Raw genomic sequence first — 22,253 nt, 5'->3', positions numbered from 1 at the left:
TTCATTAAAAAAACAGTAAAAGCCTAATAGATCATGTAAAAATATATATTATTACTATATTTTACTTTATTATTTGCCTGCAAACATTACAATTAATACATTTTGCAAATGTATACAATTTAAAACAGATTACATCACAGTTTGCTCCAATAAAAATGTGACCTAACATTTCTGGAAAATAATACCGTTGAGAACAGAGTTATTCCTTCAAAATATAGTTCTCTAAACATTGCCTCTATCTTTATGTAGCACACTACATTACCCACAAAAGCAAAGGTCCATCATTAACTGCGCATGCGCTGAAAAGTCACAACTTGACGCGTCCCCCCACCCTCCCAATTTCAATGTAAGATGGTGGTTAGGAGGCACTACCGCTCAACAGATAGGCTGTAAGAAACAAGGCTTGGTGTTTTCGCATCAAATCACACAGGAGCAGTGACAAGCCACCCGGGAAATTATATTTCGACCTGTTGTGCTAGACCTGGGTCGTTCAGATAGATTTTATTTGCTGTGAATCAATCTGTACAGATAGACAGGGTGAGTATCCCACTAAGGCCTCTCTTGTCCACCGCCTCCACATTCAGCTGCTTTCCTCTCACAATTCACCTCTTAATAACACATCTCATCCCTCTTTCTCCCTCAAACGTCCATTTCTTGTAGAAATTCCTGTATTTTTGTGTGCTTTATCAGTCTTGTCAGACTCACGATAGTCGTCTAGTTAGCCGAGTAAGTTAGCCGCTAGCTTCACCGTTTGACCGGCTTTTAATAAAATACGCGAAAATTAATTCTCGCTTCGTCAAACACTGACTTATTTTTTGTTATGCATACTTTGAGACAGTATATAGTATACGTACACTAGTTTTGGTGTATATTTCGCATCTTGAACAACTTCAATAGGTATTAGCTTAGCTGGTTTACTTCAATGCATTAACAAGGAAACAGAATGAATTTCTGTGTATGATTGTGTACTTTTAGATAGAGGGAATTTCCTTGTTATTTGAGTAGGAAGTTGCTGTTCCTTCTCTATGCAACATCAGTTTAAAGATGTGATGCCAAATATTTCGATGACATTGATTCCTGCAGGTCATTTCTTTATTTTTGTCCACACCCTTCATTATTGTGTGTGGCGCGTGCTTCAATCGGCAGACCACTGACAGGAGGTGATCGCTACTGGTTTTATTGGCCAAATGCACCTGTCCTTTCCGCAAACAATCATATGAATATGAGTCTCTCAAAAGAGGATATTTTTTTGTGTTTGGTGGTGACAGCATCATGTTCCCGGACTCTGTAGTTACTGTTGAGTGTGCACCATTAATCCTGTTTTGTCAGCAGTGGGCCTTTTGAGCTTACTATGTGCTTTTTGTCTTTCAGCTGTAAGCCTGTTTTTTTAAGAAATAGACACGCCAGAAATGAATACGCAGTCATGTTGTTCCAAACCCATATTACTAATTTTTTTTGTTCTGTGCAACTCAAAATGAGATGTTAGGCAGAATGAGTAGCACTTTGCTTGAAAAAAAAAATGCAATCAAAGTTATTGGTGGCTGACACTGTCTGACTGGTTTAAGAGCAGAAAGTCATACAGGTTTGGATCAACGTGAGAATTAGTAAATGATGGCAGAATTGTCATTTTTGGGTGAACCTTCTCCTTAAACACTTTGCTTTTGAATTTGACACAGATAGGTTTGCCAGTCACATTTATTAAGTCATGCATTACATTTACATTTATTCGTTTAGCAGATGCTTTTATCCAAATGAGGAATAGCAGCAATTCATCTAATAGAGGCAATAAACACGAGAAGTGCTTGAAATACAAAGTTTCAGACATCAAGTTAGAACAGTGTTCTTAGGAGTAAAGGTCCATTCGCACCAAGAACTATAACGATATAGTTCTAGAAAAGGAATTGCAAAAGTCCACACCACAATTGTTAGGTATAATTGTTATATATTACAGACTATATTACAGACAAATATTATTGTTATAGCGATATTGTTAGAATCCCTTTCAGAACAATTTGTTTTCCAGCTGATGAACGATAAAAACATTGACAGCCAATCAGAATCCATCCTGCTTTCAGAGCTTGGGCATTTAAAGTGACGGAAGACAAAACTGCAGCATGCGCTTAGAATAAACAGAACAATATCCGATAAATAATTGATCCGCTTGTGTGGATTCTAATAGTAATCAATCATAGTTCTATTTATCATTCTTGCTGTGAATGGGTCAAAAAGGAGAGTTTGCTAGGAATGTGCTTCTTTGGGAGCGATATCATTTGGGAGCAGGTTTTAAGTGGACCGGGATGTCTAGGCCCAGTTCCAGTGCACTGTCCGGCAGGTATTGTTTGTGCCAGACACAATGTTTGTGAGACTCTTCTGGCAAGGATTACTGCTGCTATATGATCACATTCTGAATGGACTTCGGCCTTGGTGTTCAGTTGCTTAGAAATTAAGCTCTTCGTCTTTATAGTTGGTTGGAAAAGTGTCACCTTTACATTGTCCGAACGGGTCTGCCAGAATCCTGTTATTACAGGAAAAAGTCTTCTTCTTTTAATATCAGCTTTAGTAAGATCTGTTCTGAAACGATTAAAGCGGTTTCGTCCTGAGCTGTGGGCTATCTCAGATATGTCAGACAAAAATGGATGTACTATTTGTCTCATAAAGTGTTTTATTTTATTGGGGTTTTTTTGTGCTTTTATTCTGTCTGCCCAGAATAGCTATTTGTGGTACAGACATATCTTCCATTCCTTGCCGATGCCTTGTCCATCTGCTCATGAAGAGCAACCCACAAATGGAAACGGCTCCCACTCTGATGATAATTTCAGCTACGCTCTTCTGACATCAGAATGATGGCAGCTGAGACAACTGTCTGTCTCTCACTAAGCTTGTCGGCGTACTACATATGTCCTCGTAAAAGGCATGTTTTTGAGCCTTATTTATTACAAATTAAACATCATAATGTTGTAAGTTGAGTGAGTCCAACAGTCTGTCTTAATGTATAGCAGTGTTGTTACTGTGTAGTTGACTTAAATTTGTTTTTGTTTGTGTTGTTACTGTGTAGTTGACTTAAATTTGTTTTTGTTTGTGTTGTTACTGTGTAGTTGACTTAAATTGGTTCTTGTAAGGAATCAGATTCTTACTTGAAATCAGTTTCTACTAGAATAAATGTAGCTGGATGTTCACCACCTTCCAGTTTTCAAACCATCGATTTCACTGGCACATTAAATTAACTGTCTACTTCAGAAACACTTTTAAAACGGTACCGAAGACTTTCTTAGTCAGTCTTCAAAGCTTTATTTTGTGTTGAAAGCTGGTGTTTTGTCACAGTTATTTTCATCCTTTGTGTGGTTAGTAGTGCTCTGTTGTAAAATGGCTTTTTAAGATGTCTAGACGCCATGGTGTTACTTAGACTTGCACTATTTACGTAGTTTCAAATGTTGGTTTTCTATTAAAGGTTCTGGCAAAAGTTTTGTGAATTATTTTGACCATCAAACATGCATGCTCATAGCTATTAGTACTAATAGTGAGCGATCAGTAACGTTCACTTCTCAGGGTCTCAGGCATTAAATGTTATTCGTTCGGTTTTTAATGCTTTGAAGAAGTGTGCCGGAGAGTCTCAGTAAGGTGTGGAGAAAATCAGAAAGCCTGATGGGCCTGCAATTAGCAGTTTGAATGTTTTCTCAAGGATTCAGTATGCTTTGAAGAAGGATCATTCCACATCGACCCCTACACACCGAGTATTGAGGGCCCTTCAGGTCGTCCTTTCAGCGTTCAGCTCTCACGGCACACTGGGTTAATGTATATACGAAAACATCGACCATCACAACACTCAAACATTGTAGGCTTAGATCATTGTTTGTCCCTACGCTTTCCCAGTACCTTGCAAACATGTTTGCTAGTCTGTCTGCTTAGAAGAGATTTGTGGGTAATTCTGGCCCCTTTTGCTGGTCAACAATTATAATAAGTCTAGATTTCTGTTTAACTTAATCCAGTTTGGTATGCGTTCACACTCAGTTTACAATCAGAATTAGCACTTGTTTAATTTAATTTGTTTTTACTGTTCAAAGGTTAATTGTGACTTTTTATTGGAGTTTCCTTCCATATTATGCATCTTTCTTTCACAACATATGCATGTGATGTTGGATGCCAGAAGGAATCAAGCCCCGCGCAGCTTGACTGTGTCTTTTAGGGTTTGTAATCATTGTGATGAAATCAAATCCCTTTTTTCACGAGAGTGATGGTTAAACATTTGTTATGCATCATTCCCAGCAGGGGCCAGCGGAAAGCTTTCATTACTCGCAGATGATATCCGCCTCTACTGGGAAGGAATCCCATCCTCAGACAGTAGGAATTCCTTCTTCCATACAGTTCTGTGGATGGCAAAAAAAAAGCTCACACAGTTTCTAATTCCATATCGACACGTTAAGGAGATGGTGCGCTTCATTTTCGACCACCCCCTTCCCAATACACTAGCTGGGGTGAGACCGTGTGGATCTCAGGAAGTGCCGATTACCCTACATGTAGCTCACACCGCCCTCTGCGTTCAATCAGCATTTCCCTTTTAAAGGGAGATTCAAGGGGCTGACTCCTCCTGCTGTACTCTGCCTTCCCAGGATGGGATATATTTAGAATGCCCCCCCATCAACTCATACCCACCCACTTACTCTTCTTCACACTCCTGGTGCTTCCGCTACTGACAGAGTGACCATAACAACGTTTTGTTGGCTTCTAGTCTGTGTCTAGTAGTTATGAGGCTATATATACATGCATTACTGTTCAAAAACTTGGGGTTAAGATGTTTGTTTTTGTTTTTGAAAGAAGTCTTGTCAGTTGGACAACGTGGTGGTGGTGGTGACAAGTGTGACCTCTAACAAAATTTAGTCCGTGGTAGGAAAGTCGCAAAATGCCTGGAGCCCTGACTATAGTTTGTAGGTTTAACATGACATAGATGAGTCTCTGCATGGAAGCTTCATATTCCGGTTTGTTTGTTTGTTTGTTTATGAACACAAGGCTGTCCTGTATTTGTTCACATTTGGGAGCTTCGTTCAGACCATTGTTTGATAAATGAACCTCTTAGGGAAGTGCCACCAGGGAACAGAAGTGTCTCGGACAAACTGCTGTATTTGTGCTTGTCCAAGTTGTTAATACATAGGAGTTTAATTACTACAGCAGAAACAGAGACTCCAAACCAGAATGTGACACCAAAAATTTGGCCAAAAGAAAACTGATTGGCACTAAGAGGTGACATTAGTTTCCATTAGTGTTTTAAATGAAGATGCTAGCAGTCACATATTCCCACACATAACACCACAGAGACATTAAATTGGTTTTCAACCAATGCATCTCTTGTCATGTGCCCACGGATCTGTGTTCCATACGAGGTTCCAAAACCTCATTTTCAGTAATTGCTGAATCTGCACCTACACATTTAGACTACCAGTTCACTGGCTGATCCCTAGAGAATACATATAGCCTACTTGTGTTGCAATTGTTTGTGTGGGTGTTTGTGCTTGTCGATTCCAATTATGCCTTCAATTCCTCTCATGACTGAAGTTTTAAACTCCTCCCACACACGCAGACACACTCTTACTAGAAGCAGAATCATTATTAGCTTTCTGATGCAACCTCTAGTGTGCTTTGAGACTATTTGAAGGCTATGAGCCTAATTCTGTCTTGCTTCTTAAGACTAGGCCTACACACTGTTGGAAGGAAATAAGATTTTGCAGATATTGGCTGCATTTCTAAATCTAGAAGCTTCATTTGTTTGAAACTGTTTATCCTTTAATGGACAAAAAATAACGTATTAATTAACCGTATTGAAGCGTAACTCAAATCTAAATCTGAAAAAAAAAATTACATTGAAATATTATTAAAAATGGTAAACTTTTTTACATTTTGTATGTTTTTTTTTCTTCTCCTCAGCTCTGCCTCTTAACAGTGAGAACACCCCGCTCTTTTCTCTGCGCCGTGCCATAGGATGTCCCGCAGCCCTGAGGTGAAGGAGGACCCCATGGAGTGCCCACTGTGCATGGAACCATTGGAGATTGATGACGTCAATTTCTTCCCCTGCACCTGCGGCTACCAGATCTGCCGCTTCTGCTGGCATCGCATACGCACAGACGAGAACGGCCTCTGTCCGGCCTGCAGAAAGGTAACGAATAAGTCGAGAAACCATTCATTTGTTTCTAAGAAATTGCTCCATTGGGGAGCTCAAGGAGATGAGATGTTTTATTGGCTAGCATTCAGCATCCCAGGGAACTTTGCTGGATTAATTCACGCTCCTGCTGTTGCCTCAGGTTCTGCGTGATTTTATCGGTGCTGTACAGCTGTGTGGAGGGAACGTGTGCAGCACAACAGGCCTCCAGTGCTTGTATTCTTTTTATAAACACTCCCATCCACTCACTAAAACCAGTCCCTGTAGTGGCCAGTTTACTGCAGCTCCTTAACCAATGTGCTTAATGCACATTATTATATCCATGTTTATTGCAGCATATATCATGCAATATCATCATCATTCCAGTGGGCGATCTTAAAGAGAACTCCAGGGTGTCTGCTGATCCTTAATCTGCGGGATATTAAAACATCTTAAATTTGCACTTCAAAATTAAACACTGTAAAGTCTTGAATAACTCATTGCATTACAGAATTGCTGTTTATTAATATGCATTGTTACTTTGTGAAAATTGTAGCATTTCTTTCAGATTTTAAACTTAATATTTAAGACATTTTATTATGTGTTGTCTTTATTTATTTTATGCCATGAATATAGCCTTTGATTCTGATATGGGAATACAATAAACAAACTTAATAATAAAAAATTATAATATTCTGTCATAACCTAATTTAGTGAAACAAGATCCATCTTCCAGAATTAAGTCATCTTACGTCTAGAATCTTATGTTTGGTTCAGCCCTATCCAGAAGACCCTGCGGTGTACAAACCTCTCTCTCAAGAGGAGCTTCAGAGGATAAAGACCGAGAAGAAGCAGAAGCAGAATGAGCGGAAGCAGAAGATCACAGAGAACCGCAAGCACCTCTCCAGTGTGCGAGTCGTCCAGAGAAACCTGGTGTTTGTGGTGGGCCTTTCACAGAGACTCGCCGACCCCGAGGTGATTCAGCAAAACTCAATGCTTTCCTGATCTCTGTGTAATTGATGTCGTTCACACTCAATATCAACAACTCAGAGCTTTACTTGATATCCTAATGAATTTTGGCATAAAAGAAAAATCGATAATTTTTACCCATACAATGTTTTGTTGGCTATTGCCACAAATAAACCCGTGCGACTTATGACTGGTTTTGTGATCCAGGTTCACATGGTTTCCATGTTTAATAAAAGTTTTACTGCAGGCAAGATATAGAAAGGTACACGTGTTAGCATTTTCTCTTTAGTGTCCTATCAAGGTCTTATCTGTTTAAGTGTTGAATAATTAAAGTTAAGGAGCATTTCTCCTATCTGCTCTAACAAGACTTTCATGAGTGGATGAAAAGAACATAAAGGACTTGAGCTCACATCCTTCTGTGTAAAAAGACCCATCTGACTCACAGGATTTATCATCTGGATCTGACTCTAATCAAGTAGTTACTAGTGGTTAACCGATCAATTACCGGTGTCAACAAGTTAAAATGTGCCTTGTGGCATCACTCTCACTTCATACTTTGTCAGATATGAAAAATGTATATCTTTTAGTGCTTCCAAAGCATCTTTGCCATGGTAAAGCATACCTGCTATTACCTATTGTTATGGCTGTTCTCTTGATATGTTGTGCTGGATCGCTTCCATGTAGCCGCAAGAAAATCCTTGAAGATTTGATATGACACATATTGTCAAATGGAAATAAAACATGAGCTTAAATGGTTTCCTGGGAAAATGGGAGAAAGCTAGCTGCCCACTAGCTGCTCTTAGCCTTCATTACCAGCCCACGAAAAACTTTTCGCTCCCTTCTCTCTGACACTTTCTCTCCCTCTTTGCCACCACAGCTAACGTCATGTACCCTGAATAGCTCTCAGCAGAGAACAAGTTATTCAGTGAGAGAGAGCGAGAACATGCCTTCTAATTCTGGCCCGAATGATATTAGGAGCAGAAAGTTTTAAAAAACATCTATGTTAGCGACTGTTTTTAAGAGGACTTTAATTTATAGGATTTGCCTTCATTTTCTTTCTGTACCAATCGTCCCTTTAACATATCAGTCTTTGTGCTTTTGTTTATTTCACACTGAGGGTGTGAAAAAAAAAGAAAAAAGAAAGCGAGTGAAGCTGCTTTACGCGAACAAAGGCCGCAAAGAAACATCCGGACTGCTTTCACAGTTCAAGAGTGACCAGAATCTCAAAAGCACCATGCCATCGAGGCGAAGCCCTCCGCCAATGAGCTGTCAGTCACCCGCTGCTAGAGACCTACTTGTGTGCCACACTTTGTTTTCAGTGTTGATTTGGCTGAACACTGTGGACATCCTGTTGATAGTGTTTAGGTCGTCGGTTCTCAATACAGTGTGTCATTCACACAAATCCTGTTTTTATCTCGTCCTCAACAGCCTTTGTGTAAAACGGTTTACTTATGTAAGGTTTTATAAGTAGAAATGAGCTTTGTTGGTGTAAGAAATGTGGTTTACATTGTTAAATGATATTTGCCACAGTGCTGATGGTTTGTATTGAGTTCCTAACCTAGATTTTATATGGCCTTCTCTTGTAATAAATGGTGATTGAGTCATATCCTTCCGATGAATCATGATAATCAGGTGTGCTCTCTCTCCCTGTGTGACTCCACTAAACAAACTGCATTTGCTTGTGCTGTTGATGATCTGCAAACAGCAATCAGGGCTTTTTAATGATATAATTGATGTCTGATTGCAGGTTTTAAAAAGGCCGGAGTACTTCGGGAAGTTTGGAAAGATCCACAAAGTGGTCATCAATAACAGCACTTCTTATGCTGGCTCACAGGTGAGCTTCGCTTTCTTCTCGGTCAATCTCTTGCCTGCTCAAATATTTTGCATAATGAACAGTCTGCCATTTGTCCTTTTTTTTTTTTTTTTATCCTAATTTCTTTTAATTATTAATATGTTTTGATTTTTGTCCCCAGGGTCCTAGCGCCAGTGCCTACGTCACTTACATTCGATCAGAAGATGCCCTCAGAGCTATACAATGTGTTAACAATGTTGTAGTAGACGGCAGAACACTTAAGGTAAACTTTGTGACTAAAATAATCCAATATTTAAAGAGCAACATACTTTCAGTTAGGGCTGGGCGTTGAAACAAATTGTGCTTGCTATTCTATTCGATATCGATTAATTGGGTCCCATCAGGTACAGTATGTGGCAAATTTTCTCAAGAAAAAAAAATGTCTCAACTAATTCTGTAAATTATACAGGGAACCCAAGTTGGTACATCACTAATATTAAAGGTTAAAATAAACTGATTTGTGTGGTACTTGCATTTAAAATGCAGTGAATTTGCAATATAGTGCATATATTTAGCAAAATGCTCTTCTCTTGAGTTAATTTTTCTAGCTGACTAACAAGTTTATGGTCAAAGTACAATTAAAATGGCTTTTCTGAGGTAATTGTGATGTTACATGACTTTGTTATACAAGCTGTTTTTTGACATCTTTCGGCATACATCTAAATACAGTATACACCCGTTTTTTGTTTTTGTTTTTTTCATGCAGGCTTCTTTAGGTACAACAAAATACTGTAGTTATTTTCTAAAAAGCATGCAGTGTCCCAAACCAGACTGCATGTATCTTCACGAGCTGGGAGACGAAGCTGCTAGTTTCACAAAAGAAGAAATGCAGGTAACGTTGCAGCCTCCTGCAACCCGTTTACTGACGGCGACAAACTTGCATATGAACTCTTAACGTTTGACATTTCAGGCTGGAAAACATCAGGAATATGAACAGAAACTCTTACAGGACCTCTACAAAACAAACCCCAACTTCCTGCAGAACTCTGCTGGGGAGAAGACAAAGGGCAAATCAGGCACATCACAGAGGTTTGTACTCAGTTGTACCTTTCCCAGCAGCTCCAATAAAATAAAGTTATTCATTTATATGTTTATTCAGAAATAACACTCATTGACATGTCGGAATTATTTCTTTTTTCATTTCTTTTTTTTTAAATATTCTAAAAAGAATTAGTATGTGTTCAAACTCTAATAAATTAATTTATTAATTATAATCTGGTCATCTTAAGTTTTTATATTGCATGAAGTAGAAGGAACATCTCATAGTTTTGTTGTTAATCTTGCATTTGTATCATGATCCCCCAGTTCCAACAGTAACAACAAAGAGGCGTGGCCTTCGTTACAAACAACAGGGAAGATGCCCAATGGGCTTCCAGAACACCATGAGACCCCACCCCTAGATGGCGGCTCAGACTCAGAAAACATGACTCCAGACGGTCTGGACACAGAGCTGGGCCTTGGCTCCATCGCTGGCCTGCCTCCCTTCACTTCAAATTGTGACCCTGTCAGGTAGCCAGCCTGTGAACTTCTGCCCTGTGCCTTATTCTGTCAGCCTTCTCCTTTACTGAACATTTCATCGTCTTATTCTCAAAGACTTCAGGGCACCAAGGTTACAGTGTTCAAGACATCGTTGGATGGTAGAACAATCACTAAATGGCCTATTCTAGAAAGAAATGTAAAAAAACAACAAAAAACATGCTGAATTTGACAAAAGCATTTTCAAAAGAAAAAATTAAGCATTTAATTTGTTTGTAAAATTACAAAAAAATTGTCAATTTTTTTTTTTTTTTTTTTACATTTACATGACAATTAAGAATGTTTTCTCCCAAACATCTTAAAGGGTTAGTTCACCCAAAAATGAAAATTCTGTCAAGTACTTACCCTCATGTTGTTCCAAACCTGTAAGACATCTTCTTGAACACACATTAAGATATTTTTATGAAATCTGAAAGATTTCTGTGCCTCCTTTGACAGTCTACGCAACTACCACTTTGAGCTTCCGTTTATGTTCGCTGATCAATTTATTTGTGAATAAAAGCCTAAATTTTGTTTGTGATCTTTATGAAGTGAGAAAGTGGAAGTTGGGAAGACCGTCAATGGAGGGACAGAAATGTCAGATTTCATTAATATATTAATATGTGTTCCTTAGGAATGACGTGAGGGCGAGTTAATGATGACAGAATTTCTCATTTTTGGGTGACCTAACCCTTTAAGGCTTTTGGACATTTTATTTTTAATGAGAAGTTTCTGTCTTTCTAAATGATCTCATGTGTGTAATGCTAGTAGTATATGAAAGTAATTGATTCTCATGTTTTTATTATTTTCCTGCAGCCCGAGTAACAAATCTTCAGATTGCTTCGGCATAAGTAACGGAGAAACATCACAAGTAAGTTCATGATTGCATGTTCGTTCTTTACCTTTGAGAATGGCAAGCTGCACACCTAAATATTATCTGAATCACTTTTCTTTTATTAGGGAAGTTACACATTTTTTAACTTCATGATTTTTTTCACTAAACTTCAGATTTCTTGCAACCACTCCCCATCGCCCCCTCCTGGCCTGACCAAGCCATCTCTAGTGGTGCCTATTTGTGTAGCAGCACTAACAGTACGGTCGCCTTTCGAAGGAGCAGCAGCCGAGTCACAATCGCTCTTTTCAGACAACAGCAACTTTCGGCACCCCAATCCCATCCCCAGTGGCCTGCCCAGCTTTTCCAATTCCCTTCACAGCAACTCTGATTGGCCCACTGCCCCAGAACCACAGAGCCTCTTCACATCAGGTACCTGCAACCGCTTAGACTTACTCATTCACATGAAAGAGAAAAATGTGAAATGTATACTTATTTGTCTTCATTCTGACAGAAACCATGCCAGTGTCGTCCTCTACGGACTGGCAAGCGGCCTTCGGTTTCGGCTCTTCGACCAAGCAGCAGGATGACGACCTAGGCTTTGACCCCTTTGACGTCACCCGTAAGGCACTGGCTGACCTCATAGAGACTGAGCTCTCAGTGCAGGATAAAGCCTCCTTGCCCCTGACCACCACAATGTCAGGGCCAGTCTTCCCCCACGGGCCTTTACTCGGCCAGCTACACAACACCCCCTCCATGAAAAGCGCACTTCAGCCTCCTACGTCCTCACACTTTCCCCCAAACTCCAGCCTGCCCTCACGGGGCTTCTCCCAGCTCCCACACCGCACCGTCTACAACTCCTTCAGCTTTCCCAGCCAGACGCCGACCTCTCGCCACAGTTGGATGGGCATGCACATGCGCAATAACCTCCAACACTTGAATCACACCGGGGCCGCTTCTGCTGCCCAGCATAGCAGCTTTTTGGACTTGAACTTGGCGCCGCAACATCATCACAGTACGGGGCTTGGAGGTATCCATATGACAGGTAAGTGTTAACGTGTGTGTGTATCAGTTGCATTTCTTTGTGCACATTGTTAATCTAATAACAAAAGACAAAGAGAAAATACTGGAGTATTAAATTAAATTTAAAATGTGATGCAGTACAATATGAACAGTGAAAGTAACAGTAGCTCCTACAATACACTTTAACTGGCATTAATTAGGTGTGGAAATATCTATTTGCTTTTAAATTTAATTTGTATTCTTTTGGTTCCTTTGCCCAATATTTACTTTTTTTTTTAAATGCAATGAAAATATAGGTCATATAGACCATAAAATGATCAGTATCTCGGACTCATTCTGGAAAAAGTGGTATCGCTGCATAAATAGTAAATATATATGTATATATATATATATATATATTATTACAATATAAAAAATAACAAAATGTGATAGTTTTCTTTTGAATTAACTTCTAAAATATACCATATTGCATACATGCAAACTTCCCTCTTATGTTTGCATCATGGAAATCTGTCATTGCAAACTCAGCCACTGGTGGGCAGTGTAGTACTATTTTCCTATCATTCAGCCATGTACATCATCAGAGAAGATTCTAGTGATTGCCAAGGGCTCTCTTATGGAATGAAACCTCATGATTTATAGCAGTGAGATCGGTGTCACATTTAGTGCTGATGCAAATTGTAGAGCATGTTATCATCATCATCCCCTGAGGACGTCTTCATGACAGGGCGGCTGTGTGCATAATGCATGATGGGCCTGCCCACTTTCTTACCTTCAGCATTTTAGGTATGTTTCTGTGGTTTATGGGGCGAACTTCTAAATCTGGTAAGTGCTTTTATTTAAAGTAGCCAGGTTATTTCAGTTTGACTTGAAAAGACAGATGGTTCTCCTAACATGAACTATGTGCCGAAACTACAAAGATTCATTTTTGTTTTTCTGATGTGAGAACAGCCCGTAACTCAAGAAAATATCAAATCCCGGTATTATCTGTCTGAGGAGAAGGTACTCAGACGGGGGAAGAGGCTACAGTTTGACATTTCATTCAAGCCCTTACCTGAACCTTTCAGCTAGGAGCAAATATCATAAAACACGTCATTCAGTCTGATACCATAACAACATGGACAAGTAAATGTTAGGACTGATTGAAGATGCATATACGGTGATATATAAAAGTTGTCAGCATTAAAGTGAACCGTTGTTTCTAGTAAAACTAATTTCTCTAATTTCCAAACTTGCTGAACAGCAGCATTTAACTACAAACATAATATAGCCGACTGCAAGAAATCAGGTCTTGCTACACTAAATGAGCTACTGTCATGCAACTGAAAAATGCATTTAAGTCAGTGGCGTCGGTTAGTTACTCCCCAACCCCATCCTGAATTGATCTTTCAGGAATTCAGTTCATTTAAATAAAGCGTTTCCTTGCGGTCTGGCTGTAGGGCTTTTTATGTGAAACAATCTAATCTGCTGACACTGCTGTGGAAGTGTAGCATTTGTTAACATGCTGTTTGTTTCTCAGCATGCCTCTACTTTTTAAGATTAGATTAACTTGTGTTTCAGTTGGTGCAAAAAGAAGGGATGGGAAATTGGATGTGACCTCAGGGTTTCATTATTCGTAGAAACAATGAATAACTAGCACGACTACTGGCTTCCTTTCAGACTCCGTTGTGCTGCGCGGTGTATTTAGTTTGTTTCTTCAATCCATGAGTCTCCGTGAGAGAAATGGTCTTCCCTGTTTGAAATGGTGTCCTCCAGAGGATGCAGCTGCCCAGGACCTGGGAGGAGAACATTGCATTATTTACGAAGAAAAGTCGAGATACCAAAATAGGCTGGAGGGCCAACACATGCAGTCTCATTTGAAGTGTGTTTGAGAGTGTGAGAGAGATTTCTGCTACATGGAAAATGTAGATTTAGATGTAATTGAACACCACTGAAGCAAGCAAATGATAAATGAGAAAAATAAGCGAATTGGTTGACTATAAAGTGTGACGTGAGATTATCAGCCAGTGCTACTAAATGTCAGCTTGTTCTGGGCCTGTGTGTGTGTGTCTTGTTTCATAATCTGAAACTGTTTTTGAGATGGTGCTAGAATTGGCTGCATTTAGGCTTCAATTATTTGATCAAAAATACAATTAGAAACTGCAATTGTCCATTATTATTACAATTTAAAATTATCAGAAATAATTATAAGCCAATTTGCTGCTCAAGAATTTTTTTTTTAGTATCAATGTTTCACAATATTTTTGTGGAAATCGTAATAAAAAATTTTAAGGGTTCTTTGAGAAAGATTTAAAGAAAAACATTGAAATCGAAAATCTTTAATATTCATAAATTAATGATTTTGATTAATGCATCTTGTGAAATAAAGGAATTAAAATAACTTGGAAACTTTTAAGTAGTGTATATAAAACATTTTTAATTGAATTTCCAGCCAGAATAACTAATGTATATGTTACAGTGGTGATTTGTGTGTTTAATGTTTTATTAACACACCTTAGCCTATCTGATATATTGTTCATCACTTAAAAATGAAACCTTCACTGACAAACACCTGCTCTACAACCTGTACAGCCCCTCAAAAGAGATTCGGTTCCTTCAGTTTGCTGCTATGATTCTGAGTTTAGCTTTTGTCCCATCCACATAAATAAAACATGATGACACTTGTTTATCTGAGTATGCAAATGTGAACATGGGTGATTGTGTTAATGCCTGACACACTTGGCTAGACGAGCATTTTCCAATCAGAAGGAAGAACTGTGGAGAGGTTTAAAAAGAACACCTCATTCACCTTATTCAACACCTTGTTCATCTTATCTCCTCCTTCAGAGGTGTTTCATTAAAGCCCAGTCCCCTTCAAGTGTTGATATTGAGTGTCTAGATTCTCATATTGGCTCGTTCTCACACTTGACTTGACTAGGTTTGGCTGTATCGACGACTACAGGACCAATTCAGCGTTTCCCAAGTGAGCGTGTCACTTCTGTGTTTGAGGCTTGATCAATGTTAATTTGGTAATCGGTCACTGGGAAATCACCTACTGTAATATAATGAAATATTTGTGTTGTGTGCAGGACATATTTAGCTGTAATAAATCAACTCGAAAGGCAAATGGAGAATCAATGGAGAAACATCCTTTTTGCATTCAAAGGATGTAGTTACTACATCTACCAGCAGGGGCTAACTGGCCCATGCTAACCAGCTAAACCTTGGTTGAGACCCATTATGTCTGCTTTTAACTGACTAATGGAGTAATAAACGCATAGCTGACTTTGCAGCACCCATAGGTTGACCCCAGCCCACGCTCAAAGGGGGAGCTCCGTCTGCTCCTTAAATTCCCACGTTGCAAAGTAATGAAATGACAAGCTTGACCTGTTTGACAGAATCAGTGCTGCTGGTGTCTTGGCTGGGTTCACTTCTATTGTCTGAAGACCGTTCAACAGCAGGCTGTCCCAGTAGACTTCTCCTTGCTGGTGGTAGTACAGTGTGGGTTAGGCTGGACCATAGAAAAAAAGTATATATGGTAACAATATCCTACTTTATGTATCAGGATTAATGAAAATCAGAATCTTCTTTCAAGTTTTCCTAAACTTTTTCTCAAATTATTTCTACCAATTGTCCCGTGTTTAAAAATGCAAATAGCCAAATACCGTGTTTGCTCAAAACGTTTAATACCAAAAATATAATGCAGCTAACAATTATTTGAAAATGATTGACTAAATAAACAGATACATTTAGATATTTGAATTTCACTTTACTTTATTTTTAATTGAATTAATTCGCTAATACAATTAAACACTTATTTGTAAAATTTAACTACATGTATTTCTACTAAAACATTTTATTGCCATTTTGTAGTTCCTTGCAGAGATTTGGAAATTTGAGTGATGCAAACAAATTGTTGAATCTGTTTTTAACAAAATGATTGAATAGGACAGTTTTGAAGAACTTCCCGACCTTGTGCAACCTTCTGGAATGCTTGATTCTGATTCCCAACCTATAATTGACAGTTGTCCCAGACAGTCAATTTTCTTTTTTTTGCCAGGCCTAGTTTCACAGATTATAGATTTCACTATTACGCTCAGATTAATGACAATGCATTTTATATATATTAGACATAAGACAAAAGACATATGGTCAAGTTTTCACCTCTATATATTGTACTTGTATGTTTTTAGAAGGAAGGTGCCCAGAGAAGTTTGCTGAGTCTTAAGTCAAGCTCAGAGGCTAAAGGCTTTTTTTTCCCTGCCAGGGTTGTTATCTCATTCACTCCATTCCCCTGTCTTTGCAATTCTTCCTTGTTTGTCCCTCTCTCTCTCTCTTTCTCTCCATTCCCCCCTTCATCATCTTTGCTGCTTGGTTTCTCTGTCCCCGTGGGCAGAAGCAAACCTTCGGAGAATACTGGCCTGATTAGAGAAGAAAAGGTTTATTTTGGCCAGGGTCCAGCTGAAAGAAGCTCTGCGTTATTGAAGCCGCACGTCTCTCCTCCAGTGTGACACACAGAAAAAAATAAATGAGAAACTAATTGAATAATAACGGGACTGTAAAGAGCTTTATAATGATTGTTCCTCCATTAGTAAGGGCTAGTAGACTCAGAAGGGAGCCAAAGATCACCTGTTGTTTTTGCTGAATCCAGTATAAATCACTATTACAGTAACGGCTATTATTACGCTGTCCAGCTTTGATTAATGCTGTTTTTTTTTTATATATATATATATCTCGTGAAATGCAAAATAATTAAATTTTGTTTTTGTTAAGGCTGTCAATTGATCGCCAGTCATTATATGGCAAATAATTAATCAAATTATTTACTTGATTTGATTGCGTCATATTAAGCCATTTTCACGGCATTAGCCGTTTTTAATTTTGTTAGTCTAAACAGTCCTATTTTACTGTTGCGCTCCTAATGGTTGTTTTTTACTATTTGCTTTAAAATGAATCACCAATTAACACAACTAGAAGCACTTGTTTTTGTGTTGTACAAGTTGAAACTAATAATTGCTTTTTTTCTTCCTCCATCTTCTCTTCATCTCTCCTGTTGTCCCCCAATCTATTCTTTTCCTTTCTCCGTTTGGATACCCCACCGTCACCCTCCCGAACAGAAAACAGCGCCTCAGTAGAAAGTTTAAATGTGAAGGAGTGGCAGGATGGGCTCAGAGCGCTTTTACCCAACATCAACATCAACTTCGGTGGACTGCCCAGCTCCTCTTCATCTTCGTCTTCATCATCCTCCTCCTCCTCTAGCGTGAACCACCCCGGGGGCATCTCACACAGCCTTAGCTGGGACGGCACAGCCAGCTGGATGGACCCCGCCATCATCACAGGTACAGCCTGCATTACCTTCACAACAAATATTTACCTTGTAATATGCCCCTTAATTTTGGTAGTTAATAATTGTTTCCTTCCCTTTTGCACCTGTCATTCTCTGTTCACAAAGGAAAAGTTATCTACAATCTATTATGTACACAAAAATACTCATATTAAATATTAACATTGGAATACATTTCATTATTATTCATGATTTAATTTGACTAATTAAAAATAATTGATTTATATTGCCAATTTGTTTTTTAATCTTTACTGATGTTGTGAGAATAGCACAGATGTGTTAGATTGGGACAGTATTAAAATCACAACACATTTGTGAAACAATTACCTGATGACCTCGGGAAAAACTAGACTCGTTCAAATTGTGCCTTTGGGAGCTAAAATGAATAATGCATTTAGGCCTTTTAAACATTTATAAGTAACCTTTTCACTAAAAATGTCAGAGATGTAAAGCCATTTTAAGGGCCACAGAAGAGGGCACACATTTCAGATCAGTTCGATCTCCTGCACTCAGGCGGTCTAAAGCATCCATGTGGACCGAGTCAGATATCACACAGAAAAACACCAACAATTAATATCCAAAGTGGTTAAATAAACAATGTACGTTTATAGTGTTGTTCTTTGTTATCGTTCAAGCACAGTTCATCTACTCTTTAATAGAAAAAAAAACTGAATTATGCAGCTAAATTTCTAATCAATACTTTAAGCAAAGTTTTGCCATTTTTCTCTCACGGGTTGAAGGGAAATAGCAACGTCGTATCTGTTGCTCCCTAGGGTCGATGTTGCAATCTGTATGGATGTCACGGATGTTGTCTGGGTGCTCTCAGCGGCTGCCTGCAGCATCCGTCATCCACAGGGGGTTGAGAATGAATAGCTCACGGCAGGCTGGCATGTTTTAAGTGGTGCACAAGCACCCCAAAACGCCCCGTTTCCTTATGTAATTAATCCCATTATGGCGAATGATTTAAAAATGTCCTCAATAATGTCGCCTACATGATAAATGGATTTCTACATCGCATCAACTGTAGAACGATGGATTTGTTGACTGCAAGCAAACTGTTGCTCAGTCCTGTTTAGCACAGTATGCGGTTATGTTTTAAGTGATTTATTTAAGTCTTATGCTTTCAATGTAATGATGCTCATTTTATTTATTCTTTAAATGAAAAATACAAGAATGTGATTCATATGTATAATGTCTTGAATGTGATGGTCAAGTTTTAAAATTATTATTATTATTTTTTTTTTTTTCATGGCATAAAAAAAAGAAAGCTTAATTTAAAGGAGAAAAGAAAAAGAAAAGAAAATATGCAGTGAAGCAGTTTTGTTAAAGTAATGTTAGTTTTGTAAATTATATTGTAGAGAGGACTCTTGCAGACTCTCTTGAATGTTTGTCAAGCGTATTAATCTCTTTAAAATGAAACATCAGACGATTTGGCCTTTTTAATAACAGGGCCAGATTAGTTCAGATTGTAAAATGCAGTGCGACTCCCTACAAACTTAATGGTATTTAGGAATAAAATAATGATTAAAAACAAGAAAATGAGATTTGCATTCAACGTTTAACATTTATATTCAACATGCATGTACTCAAAGAAATGTTACTTTTTACTTGAATGTTTTGCAAAGCCATATGGTGCCAACGTTACTATAAAAATTTACTTAATTATGTTGACCCTTTTTTTCCTACCACTTTGTCCATTTCAGGTATCCCAGCATCCTCAGGCAACAGTCTGGACTCTCTGCAGGATGACAATCCCCCCCACTGGCTCAAATCCTTGCAGGCGCTCACAGAGATGGATGTCCCTTCCGGCTCCACAGTGCCCCCTCAGCCCCCACACAATGGCCCCTTCGGAGCCCAGTTCCCCCACAGAGCCGGCTGGACCCCTTATCCAACCACAGCCGCGGCCAACCCCGCCTCCCAGTACCACTCTCCTCCCCCAGGATTCCAGAACGCCTTCAGAGCCTCCGCCCAGGCCTCCACAGATCTGCTACAGAGTGCCGGCATGGACCGCCATTAGGAACTGTGAAATCCGAAGAACCGCCGACAAACACGGCAGATGAATCCGTACAAAGCTATTAACAAAATAACAAGATTATGTATCGGTTTCCCTCTTCACCTTTTGCTCATTTTTGTCCCTTTTCCTTGATTCGTGTTTCCCTCTGGTTCAGTCTTTCTTTTTCCTTGTTGCCCTAGTGCTCTGTTCCAGCTTTCCCAATTCAAACGGTCACATAAACAAGCCCGTTGTCGCATCAAAGCGTAACAAATAAGTTTTCAACAGGTAAACAAACTCCTTAGTAATACGTAACATTAACGTCAGTACATCGTTTTTGGAACTCTACACTTTAAATAAAAAAAAAAGGCATCAATGATGTGTTTTCTAGAAATTCCATTGGAACCAAATGGAAAGAATCAAATGAAAAGTGTCTTGATTTAGAAATAAGAGTCTGCCTTCAAAGCTAAACCAAAAAGAACAGCACCTGTTCATCCATCTGCACAACAGAGGTACTTCCTGTGAGAGTCCTTAAAGCCATGCCGCTAAGCAATCAAGTAGATATCCAAAATCAAAACGGGACTTCAATTTACGTTGGATCAAAAGGGTACTTGACTTCCATTATTCTGACGGATCAAAGGCATAATGAAGGCCAAGCAAAAAGCACTTTTACCATGGATCTTTGGCCTTTAACTTTGTTCTACCTTTCTGCGCCCTTGTTAAAAGGGAGATGCATTTTAGGGGTCATAAACGTGGTGCCCGCTCTCGACGCGGCATTTAGCTGTAGATGGATGCAGGCCTTTGCCTTTGACCCATCCGCCAGATTGCCCTGTTGGTCAGGGGGTCTTCCGCTTTAGATCGCAACCGATCGTTAACCTCTGTATCAGAGGGCGGCGCGTTGCGAAATTAAGAGGAACGGAGAGCTGGGTAACACCGACCCCTTTCAAGCGCAGGGCTCTTGTAGCACACGGGACGCCACCGTGTGGTGTTTCTCATAGCTGCCTCTGCACGTGGCCTAATCAGCGTTTACACTCCGACTATGCTCCCTGAAGAAACTTGAAGGTGTGCGAGGTGTGCAGAGCTTTAGGAAATGGATCTAGAGTCCGTTTTTCAGTGTGAATGCGTGGCGTGAAACTTCCCTCTGAACGACGGAGTGGAAAACTTGCGATTTGTGGGTGTGTGGAGAACATAATCAGGGTTAAAGGGCTTTCCGGTGGAGAGAGATTTATGAGGGCGACGATGCTGATGTGATTAATGCCGATTGTGACTGTAGCTGTTACTTTGCACGATTTTTCTCCCCCCTCAAAAAGCGATAAAAGGGAAAGCTGGGATAGTGGCTCTATTGGGCATCTGAGGTTCTGGCAATACACAGGGGTCTCGTCCGGGACCGTTAACTCTGTTTGTCACTCCTACTCACCTCCCTCCCCCCCCATTTCCTTCTCCGTTTTCTTTGAATGGTCTTAATCCTGTGTCAGCTGTGTAGGTTCTTGCCGGCCGTTTGGTATTCAACAGTATTCAAGAGGAATGGATAAATAAAATCTCGACGACAATGACGAAACCAGTACAGTTTAACTTTGGGTTTTACACCGTGCTAAAATGTAAGAAAAATTAAGAGCTGGGGGTGTTTGTACCTCTCTACAGGTCTGGAGGAAAATAAAAACTAAATCTTAAATATGAGTCGAAGTGATCTTTCTCGTTTTTTTTTTTTCTTTTCTTTTTTTCTGACAACCTTTGTTTCTTTCCACGAGCTCTCTGAGACGTGCTGAAGTTCTGTCGCACCTTCTCGCTCTGCCCCGCAAGTGCTCGGACACATCCTCCTCATCTGCGTCAGCGCTCGTCTGCGATTGCTCCTTTGAGGATCAGGTCCGGAAGAGGGTTTGTGGCACTTCGCTTCATTTTTTATTTTTTTTTGTTCTCTTTAGTGGGTGTCAATACCAACCTCCAGTGCGCAAGCCTTCAAATACGTTCGGAGCGGCCCAATTAACTTTATCTCAGTAAAGAGGCAGCAGCTCCTAGATAATGTCAAGAGTGCATTAGGCGTTTGAAGCGAGCTTACCGAGTGTTCTGCTTTCAAACGCTCAGCAGAGCCTCTCTGTCATGCTCTCGTGCCTAAATTACTGCAGTGCTGATCTAATTGGCAGTGGAAGTTGCCAACAAATATGCAATACTGAAACTGCAGCGACCGGGCACGTTTTCTCCGGGGCCTCAGTTATAATGACCCAAATACGTAATGTATTCATACGTAGCAAGGTTGAGTCAATATACATATATATATATTTATATATATAATAGACTGAATGATTGAGTGGCTCATTTCTGTTCTATCACCTTAAGATGATTTGCATATGTATAACAGCGTTATTTAATAGTGTAATTAGTTCAGTGAGGCAGGACCTGAAAGTGCTCTAGTCTAGGCCAGTGGTTCTCTAATCATTTTAGCATAAATAAAGCTATATATATTTATATTATTTTTTTAGATTTCATTTTGCCTCAATTTTGAATACCTTCTAGGGATGGTTTTGAAGACATACCGCGTTTCGTAACCATACGCCAATATGTTTGTAAAATATAGCATTTTATGGCAAAATTAAAAATGGCTGATGCTGACACCGAATCTAAAGA

At 39.4% G+C, this 22,253-nt stretch overlaps 1 protein-coding gene across 1 annotated transcript; it reads left to right on the top strand.

The window, feature by feature from the left end:
- The first annotated feature begins 329 nt into the window (after positions 1–329).
- Positions 330–21,303, top strand: cnot4b (CCR4-NOT transcription complex, subunit 4b). The gene is made up of 13 exons (XM_079623476.1): positions 330–537; positions 5,917–6,145; positions 6,905–7,102; positions 8,844–8,930; positions 9,070–9,171; positions 9,655–9,780; positions 9,859–9,977; positions 10,254–10,457; positions 11,280–11,334; positions 11,472–11,727; positions 11,810–12,340; positions 17,415–17,636; positions 19,345–21,303. The coding sequence occupies exons 2-13, from the start codon at positions 5,972–5,974 to the stop codon at positions 19,656–19,658; spliced, it is 2,388 nt and encodes a 795-aa protein (XP_079479602.1). The 5' UTR covers positions 330–537; positions 5,917–5,971; the 3' UTR covers positions 19,659–21,303.
- The last annotated feature ends 950 nt before the right edge of the window (positions 21,304–22,253 follow it).

Source organism: Phoxinus phoxinus, assembly GCF_949152265.1.
Source record: "Phoxinus phoxinus genome assembly, chromosome: 9".
In the NCBI taxonomy this organism is placed as follows: Eukaryota; Metazoa; Chordata; class Actinopteri; order Cypriniformes; family Leuciscidae; genus Phoxinus; species Phoxinus phoxinus.
Note: the sequence above shows the minus strand (reverse complement) of the source record. Positions and strands in the feature narration are given on the sequence as shown.